The following is an 8,633-nucleotide window of genomic DNA, read 5'->3' on the forward strand; positions in this document are numbered from 1 at the left end:
CAATACAGGAATCTGCCCATTTGTAGGCTAACCTTGCTTCCTGAAGGTGGCGCCTCTGCCAAGGAAGAAGGGGGAAAGGCTGTTTCTATAACTGGTTTTACGCAATTTTCTCAGAACATTTCCTACCGATGGTTGTTACTGCAGAAACAGAGAAGAAGAAGGAGCCAACAAAGTCCCATCTGCCCAGGCTCGTGTTTCCCTTAAGGTAAAGCCCACTCTTGTAGGCCTGGATGATGCCCTGCAAAGAGATAAGAAGGAATAAGAATGAGAGTTTCTGGCAACAAGGCAGCTAAAGTCAGCCTGGAGACTGTCAGACCAAGGCAAGATCGGAACTTGCTTTTCTGGCATGGCACATATTTAAAACATGAATAGACTCCTTCCTCGTAAGGCAGGCATAGGCAAACTCCGGCCCTCCAGATGTTTGGGACTACAATTCCCACCATCCCTAGCTAACAGGACCAGTGGTCAGGGATGATGGGAGTTGTAGTCCCAAACATCTGGAGGGAAAGAGTTTGCCCATGCCTGCTCTTAAGGGGCTATCATAGGTGGCTCCATGGGGTTTTTTATGTACAGCAATTTTAAGGATAGGTTGTGTTTTCACCCTGTTCTTTAAAATGAATTGGAACTGCTGCTGTTTTAGTGTTTTTAACTGCATTGAAGTCTGCCCTAGGATCATATGATAAAGGTCAGGTAAAAATACTCTTATTAAATAATGGGATGGGGCAGTTTTCAGCTTGAACATGCAGACCACAGTATATATGGAACATGGAAATTACTTAGTAGTAGTCATACGGCTTAATTACTCCACAGTACTTAAAACAGCCAGAGGTGTAGGGAGCACAGAAGCAGTGAGGAGAGGCACTGTAAATGTGGCTAGTTACTGAAGAGTAAATCCCCATCATAGTTTTTTTTTGCCACTGGGTGATCTTGAGTTAAATTGTGCATACACCAAAGGGTTAATGTGCATATGGGTCACACAGATCCAATTTTTCTCTGAGTATTTTCTCTCTCCACATTTTTCCACATGCAAATACTGTCAGTTGAACTCTATCTCAGTGCTTCCCATCCACGCTAGTGGGCAATGCTTGGATGTATGAGCACTGTGTATTGCCTCACTCCCCACAATTAGTACTTCCCACCTTCCCTGAAGCCTTATGTGCATTGTGGGCAGGTCTGGGAGCATTTGTTTAACTGTGCCAGCAGCCGATTTCTTACTTTGCTTTAATATCCAATATAACAGACATACACATAACAGCTAATTTAATAGGCTAATTTAAAGTGCGTGTGTGTGTGACATACCCTGCCTTGCTAGTAGCCCACCCTTCCTGAATTCTGGAAACCATGGGCATGCACACAGGTATTTGCTTCTTGTGCACATGGCCATTATGATTACTATTTGTATACAAGTTTTTCCATATACAAGATTTGCACAGAACAATGGGTTAATTTTTTTAAAAGTGTGTGTTAAATACAAATATTATTTATTTGTGTATCTGAAGCCATTAGAAAAATGAAATACCCCAAAAGAACCCCACTAGCCCACCGAGCAGCACCTGCCAATGGAAGGTGGGGGTGGAGTGACAGATGGCACCCAGCAAAATGTCACCAAAAATGTTTTTAAAAGTACCCAAATAATGTGCATCCACTAATGCAATATCCACAAATTGGGAAAACCAAAATTTAAAGGGGGCGGGGAAGTGCAGGCTGCCACTTGAATAAGGACAACGTTGTGCTGACAGTGTAAAAACCAAACAAACGTGCACACATCCATTTTAAACTGGTGTGTGTGCGCACATGCACAAAGCCCTAGTTGCTACCTTTTAGCTCATAGGGTAAGGTTACCAGACATCCCTGTTTCCTGGGGACAACCCCCAGATTTACAAATCAGTCCCCTGACAAAAGCCATCTATTTAGTAGGAAGTTGAAAAGTGACCCCGGATTCATTGAAAAAAATCTGGTAACCTTATCATAGGGTAGCTGTGACTACAGAGGGCAGGGGAGAATCACATAAACCACTCCATGGAAAGAAGATGGGATATAAATTTGAACAGATAGCTGCCTCTTTCAAAGTGATCCTTTGACTAGGCAGAGAGAAGCCTTTGTTTCCCCTATTTATACTTTCCCTATTCATGCGTGACACTTTGTTCCACCTGCTAAAGCTTAATTAAGATGTTGGGACATAACAGAGAAGGGAAATTAAGTTATTAGTTATATTTGCACTATTGATTTTTGATCCACGCTTGCTCTTGGTCCATCCTGCTTTATTAATATACAAGGAAATATATATTTTATAATAAAATGCTGAAATGAAGAGAACAGTCCCTGTTCTTAGTTGCCCTAGCAATACATTATAGGGCCAGCCTGCTTGTGATAATGGCTTTAATTAGTTCTGTGAATTTGGAAGCTGGCAATATGCTGCCACCTTCCCAGGGAAAAGCTAAAGCTATAGCTCTGGTTGGATTCTTGGCCTCTGACAGGACGACGTATAGCTCTCTGGCCTGCGACAACAGTCTGAGCTGTTAGGGGCATATGAGGCACATGGACTGGGCCAAGACTTGGAATCTGATAGCTCTTGCAGAAATCCACCTCAGAGCTTGAATGGTAACTTTGTAGGGAGGATAAACTGGACGGAGAGGTACTGCCATGACATGCCTGTGGGTTCCCCTCCCTCCCTCCCAGCACCTCCCCTCTCCATGCCTCAGTTTCCCCCTTTCTCTGTTTTGCCAGAAATCTAGGCTGAGTAAACACAGTTCAAAGAGTTAATTCCAACACATAAGCAGCCCTTTTATGGTTGGACTTAATTCTGATGTACCAAACAGAGGACTTGAAGAATTCTAGGTCCATTTTGGCATCTTAATTGCACCATGGATTTTATGGTGAGATATGTCCTGTGATGACATTGCAGAGGAAACTGGTAACATGGATAGTTACAACACTGCTGCCAGCCTTCTTGGTTCTGCAGGTCTAAAAATTGTTTTGTTATAAATGTTTATCAAACAACAGCAGGAGCTTTTTCCAGTATGGAATCATGGATTTAAGAACGCGTGTTTTTAAAGAAGGGAGACCTACTTCAATTTTAAGTAACACAATAGGTGCCCTATGTGACTCCCAAATAGTTGATGTAGGAACACCTGCACTAGAGCTACACCAAATTGCTTCACCACATGACAAGTAACATATGTTCTTAGCAACAATTTTTTTATCCTCCCTTCTAACAAACAATGACCCATAGTATAATAAAGCATCTTTATATACCCCAATGAATGAGTAGATAAAATTTAAATTGCCTCAAAATGGGCCCATTATTACAAAAAATGAAGCCTTAAGCATTAAATAAGCGACACTGATAGATGATAATGACCATCCAGGATCTGTTTCTTATGTCTTCTGGCAAGCATCATCACTTTGTCTTACTGTAACTAATAGATCTAATGTTAGAATAGATTCCAAATCTGGACAGTAATCGTGGGATAATGAATCAGGAATGTCATAGCCTCCATTAAGCAGCACTTCTCATTTATTTAAAAGATACTGAACATATTTTTTGGGGGGGAATATCAAGATGACTTAGCCCTTGTTCACACATCACATTAAGCCATAGTTGCAAGACCCTGTGAATTAATGTGAATGCTCAGTGTGCCTGTGTCCACTGGTGAAACCATGGGTGTTGCAGTCTTCCTTTGCAGCTGGAAAGCAAACCATGGCCTGCCTTTGCATTACCTCCAATCCTGGGCTCATGGTTGGTTTCCTTCAAACAAACAAGTGCTAAGTCCAGAGCAAACTTTGGTTACTGAGAGGAACCAACCACAAATCCAGGTTCAGGTGCAACACTAAGTGAGACCACGGCTTGTTTCCCAGCAATGGGGGGTGGAGTGAAGCACCCATGATTTCAGCAGTATAAGCAAACATACTTTGTGTTCTCATTATACCAAAGATAAAATAAACTATGGTTCAATATGACATGTGAGCCAGGCATTATTGCGTTATAGTTTTCAGGGTCTTCTAAAAAGCCTTGGAGCGGATTACTTTATAAGCCATATCTGAAATCAAAGTTTCTTTGCCGGAGTACCTGCATCTGAGTGCCAGATTATTATGGTGTAGTGGTGATTAAGATTGTTTTGAAGTTAGATGGACCTTGCCCTTTCCAAATGAAAGTTATTATTTCTCCACATTATTAACACAGATAAGTAACAACAATATATTGGGGTGAATATTAATCTTAATGCGTCTTTTCAGGTACATAGGTGAAACATCATAAACCCTAACTGGCTCCTTATCTGAGAGTCTTTACTACAAGAAAGGTTCTCTCCCACACTGATAATGTGGAAGAAAATCAAACCAGTGAGACCATATACGCAAACAAGACACGCATGGAAGCATCATTGGGCTCCCAATGATCCTTACGAAGGATTACCAAAACCTGCTCCTGCTCCCAAGGAGGCTATGAAACTTGGTATAGATTGTGGTCCAAGAAGAGAGAGCTTAACCATGATCCTACCTTTCAATGACATGCTAAGCCAAACCTTGGCTTAGCTGCTGTTGCACTGTGCTGTGCTAAAAGATCTGGAGGGAGGAAAGCAGGTACTATAGCTTGGCTAACTGTGATGTGCAAACCAAGTCAGGGAATCATGCCCATCTCATGCACCTCCTGCATTATAATTGGGGGATAGTCATGTCTCAGTCTCCCTGTTGTGGAAAAGGGAAGACTAAAGAACAGTGGGATGAGATGAAGCCAACCAAGCTCAAAATCAACTACAGTGGTGCCTCGCAAGACAAAATTAATTCGTTCCGCGAGTTTTGTCATCTTGCGATTTTTTTCGTCTTGCGAAGCACGGTGTTGGGAAAGTTTTGGAAAAGCTTCAAAAATCACCAAAGTCTTTAAAAACCTCAAAAAAGGCTACCACACCGCGTTCTATGAGTTGCTCCTCAAAGTCAAGTCGCAACTGTATTAACGGTGTTAAGAAAAAGGAAACAAACTTGCAAGACGTTTCCATCTTGCGAAGCAAGCCCATAGGGAAAATCGTCTTGCGAAGCAGCTCAAAAATGGAAAACCCTTTTGTCTAGCGAGTTTTTTGTCTTGCGAGGCATTCGTCTTGCGAGGTACCACTGTACTTCTCTCCCTCACCCAGAAAGGTTCTCCCAAAGACTAAGCCACAAAATTCAAACCAGACTGTGCCAGAAGCAAGAGCAGAAGCCCAGACGGTACACCAAATTGCCTACATATCAGTTGACGCAAAAGAGTGAGTCCAGCTTGTAATTTCTATGATTAAAAGAATCAGTAGCAAATCACGTGGAAAACAGTCTTCTTTGCTTTTTTTCAATTGATCTGCTTTCTCTAACCCTTATCCTTCCTCATCGATTAACTCTGCTGTTTGTTATTTTCACCTACCAAATCGTATCTAAAAACCCTTTTATACTGCAAGTGCCCTGCCTTTCTGTTTATCTTGTAAAGCCAGTTGAACACATTAGGTGGTGTATCAATAATAATAATAAAATAACGTTAAGCTTAGGAGAAGTGATGTGAAACACAACACATGACTTTACATCTCTATATGCTACTTCATTTTGGCCATGTTCTCCCATGAGTTCTTCAGGGACAGTCACATCCAAATATGGGAATAATGTCAACAGAAAATAGCACTGAGAATTTTTTTTTTAAATCCACGGTTATTTGTCTTGTTCATAGCAATAGCTATTTATATTTACATAGCAATACTTCAAGTATATTTCTCAGGACGTCTTATAAGAGGGAAAGGAAGCCTGTGGACCTCCAAAAGTCATTGGACTGCATCAGACCTAGCCAGCATGGTTATTAGTCAGGGATAGTGGGAGTTCTAGTCCAGAAACATCAGTTGTTTTCCCTGCCTTGCCTTACAACAACCCCATAGGGCAGCATTCTCATCTCCATATTGCAGAGGGTGAGCTGACCAGGGCCAGCTCAGAGGGTGAAGCAGCCTTGCTCAAGCAGCAGAATGTGAAGTACCAACAAAACAGCCTTCTTCAACTTGGTGCTCTCCATAACAATAAGAGGAGGAAAATGGTTAACTATTTTGTTTGTGGTTGGATTTCTAGTACCATGAGAAGATGGCACTATTTGGACTATTTGACTGCATAAGGGGCACGGTACTTCTGTCTGATAATGCGATAATGAAGAAGCTCACGACTGAGGGAACATCTGAACTGAGAACTTCCTGCTCAGACTCTCAGATGTCCCAGCTCACATGCATTCAGCATCTCATGCCCCATGTGACATTCTTCCCTTTCAGCAGGATGGGAGAACCATACCTCTCACCATCTCTTGACCTTTGGCCAGGCCAGCTAGGGCTGATGGAACTTTCTTGCACAGTATCTTTCTACACTACGGATGAGGAATGGAGACCCTTTGGCCCTCCAGATGCTTTTGGACTCCCAACTCCCATCAGCCCCAGTTGCAGTGCCAATGAACAGGGTGGATGCGAGTTGTAGCCTAACATCTGGAGGACCACAGATTCCCCATGGCTGCCCTATTGTTTCAGGCAAGGCTTTTTTTCAGGGAGAGCTCAGCTCCAGCACCTCGCAGGTGGGCGCCATTGCCATTCTAACAGAATAAGGCAGAAGCTCATGGCGAGCTCCAGCACCTCTTTTTCTAGAAAAATAGCACTGGTTCAGGTATAATGTGGTCTTCTTCAAAGTCTTGCGTTTTTGAACAGGCGGCTTCCCTGGTTTCTACAGAAAACTCCTTATCGTAGAACCCTTTCTGGGGGGTTCTTTGCCTTCCCATCCATCGTCCCAACCATCTTCGTGGATGCGCAATGCTTCACTCTACCCTAGTATTTCCAGAAGGGCTGGCCTGTCCATGGACTTCTACTTTTCCTTTTTGCAAAAGTTCTTCCGGACAGACTTCCTCCCCACCCGCCAGGCACCTTCCTTGCTACATTCCCACGATTATACTGTCCTCTATCAGCCAGTTCTCTCCCCGCTCCCAACCTCCTTTCGGGCCTTGGAGCGCGTGGAGACGAGCATGCCTCTGCCCGCGCGCAAAGCGCCCTCCCCTCAACCGTAAGAGCCCCCCATTAAGTATCTACAAACAACAGCCTAACGGCCTGAGGAGAGAGAGGAGCATGCGAGGACAAGTTTCGCACACAGCCGGCGCCTCCCTTCCCTCACGGGATTCGGCCCAGCCCGGCCGTCGCCGTCCTGCCGTCCCCCTCACTGCCCCGGGGCTCAGGAGCGAGTCTCCCCTCGGAGGCGGCGGGACGGGCTCGCTCCCCACCCCGGTACCCCCGGTACCTTGGCGAGGTCCTCGAGGTCCTCCCTCTCGAGGCACGTGTAGTTCTCCAGCAGGTCCCACTTCTCACTCAGCAGCCGCCCCGCCATGTCTCTCTCGCGGGGCGACTCGAGCGCCCAGAACGCGGCGCTGCCCAGCAGCAGGTAGCTCAGGTAGGCGAGCAGCAAGAACGGCGTGGCGGGAAGCCGGCGGCCCGAGTACGACGCGGCTCCCGGCGTCGCCCGGCCGCACCTCCCGCCGCAGCCGCACATCGCCAGCTTCGTGCCTTCACCGGCCTGCGCGCAAGTTCAGTGAGCGGCAGCGGCGCTGGGCTACACTCGGCCAGGCCGGGGAAGCGGCTCCGAGCTACCCTGGCGGCTTCCCCTAAGACGCCGGCGGCTCTCTGATGCTCTGGGAGGAGCCAAGGCAGCGCCTCGCGCTTTTCAAACCGGGCGAGTAGCTCCGCTTCCGTCAGTCGCAGCGCGCTCACTCGCGGAGTTTGGCCCGCGGGAGCGAACTTGGGGCCCTCAAGGTTGGGGCCTGCGGAGGCGTTGGGTGCCCAAAGCCCTCCAGAAGGGCCGCAGCATCGCCGCCCTCGTTTTAGGCCCTGCACCCCGCCAGCCCCTGGAAGTAAACGTTGAGAGGGGGAGTGCTGGCCACAGAGTAGCTACTCAAAGGGTAGCCCACATTTGGTGCGTCTCAACAGTGGACGACAGACCTGCGGCAGTATTAGGTCGCCAGAGACGGGCGGAGCAATTCTAACTAGGTAGATGCACATAAACTGCATCCTAACTGCTTCTGGCCAGAAGGTCAGAGGTCAAAATCGGGGGAGGTCAGTGAAAATTTGGATTTTCTGGTCTTCCACGGACTCCTGTGGATTTAGTTACACCTGCATTTTGAGTGGTGCAAGTGGGTGGGGCCAGCTAATCAAGGGAGTTTAGGTTCAGCCCCCGCCACGCCCACCACCTTTGGAATAATTTATGACAGCAAGGCTTTCCCTCACCCATAAATAGATCTGCCAGGGCAAGTAATTGCCCTTAAAGTCAGCTTAGCCAGGGGGATGTACACTGCATTCTTACCCCTACCGGTCAATGTATCTAGTGATTAGGTAAAGGTAAAGGTACCCCTGCCCGTACGGGCCAGTCGTGTCCGACTCTAGGGTTGTGCGCTCATCTCACTTAAGAGGCCGGGGGCCAGCGCTGTCCGAAGACACTTCCGGCTCACGTGGCCAGCGTGACAAGCTGCATCTGGCGAGCCAGCGCAGCACACGGAAACGCCGTTTACCTTCCCGCTAGTAAGCGGTCCCTATTTATCAATTTGAACCCGGGGGTGCTTTCAAACTGCTAGGTTGGCAGGCGCTGGGACTGAGCAACGGGAGCGCACCCCG

At 46.6% G+C, this 8,633-nt stretch overlaps 1 protein-coding gene across 1 annotated transcript in view; it reads right to left on the reverse strand.

Annotated features, from left to right (window-relative positions):
* Positions 1-8,067, reverse strand: part of KCNK17 (potassium two pore domain channel subfamily K member 17) — a 30,211-nt gene extending 22,144 nt beyond the window's left edge. The window contains exons 1-2 of the mRNA XM_081186485.1: positions 7,270-8,067; positions 127-238 (exon numbers count right to left, since the gene is read on the reverse strand). Of these exons, the coding sequence (XP_081042611.1) occupies positions 127-238; positions 7,270-7,518 (361 nt within the window). The 5' untranslated portion in view covers positions 7,519-8,067. The remainder of the gene's footprint in view (positions 1-126; positions 239-7,269) is intronic.
* Between the last annotated feature and the right edge of the window lie 566 nt (positions 8,068-8,633).

The sequence above is a fragment of the Podarcis bocagei genome (assembly GCF_964188305.1).
Source record: "Podarcis bocagei genome assembly, chromosome: 3".
Lineage (NCBI taxonomy): Eukaryota > Metazoa > Chordata > Lepidosauria > Squamata > Lacertidae > Podarcis > Podarcis bocagei.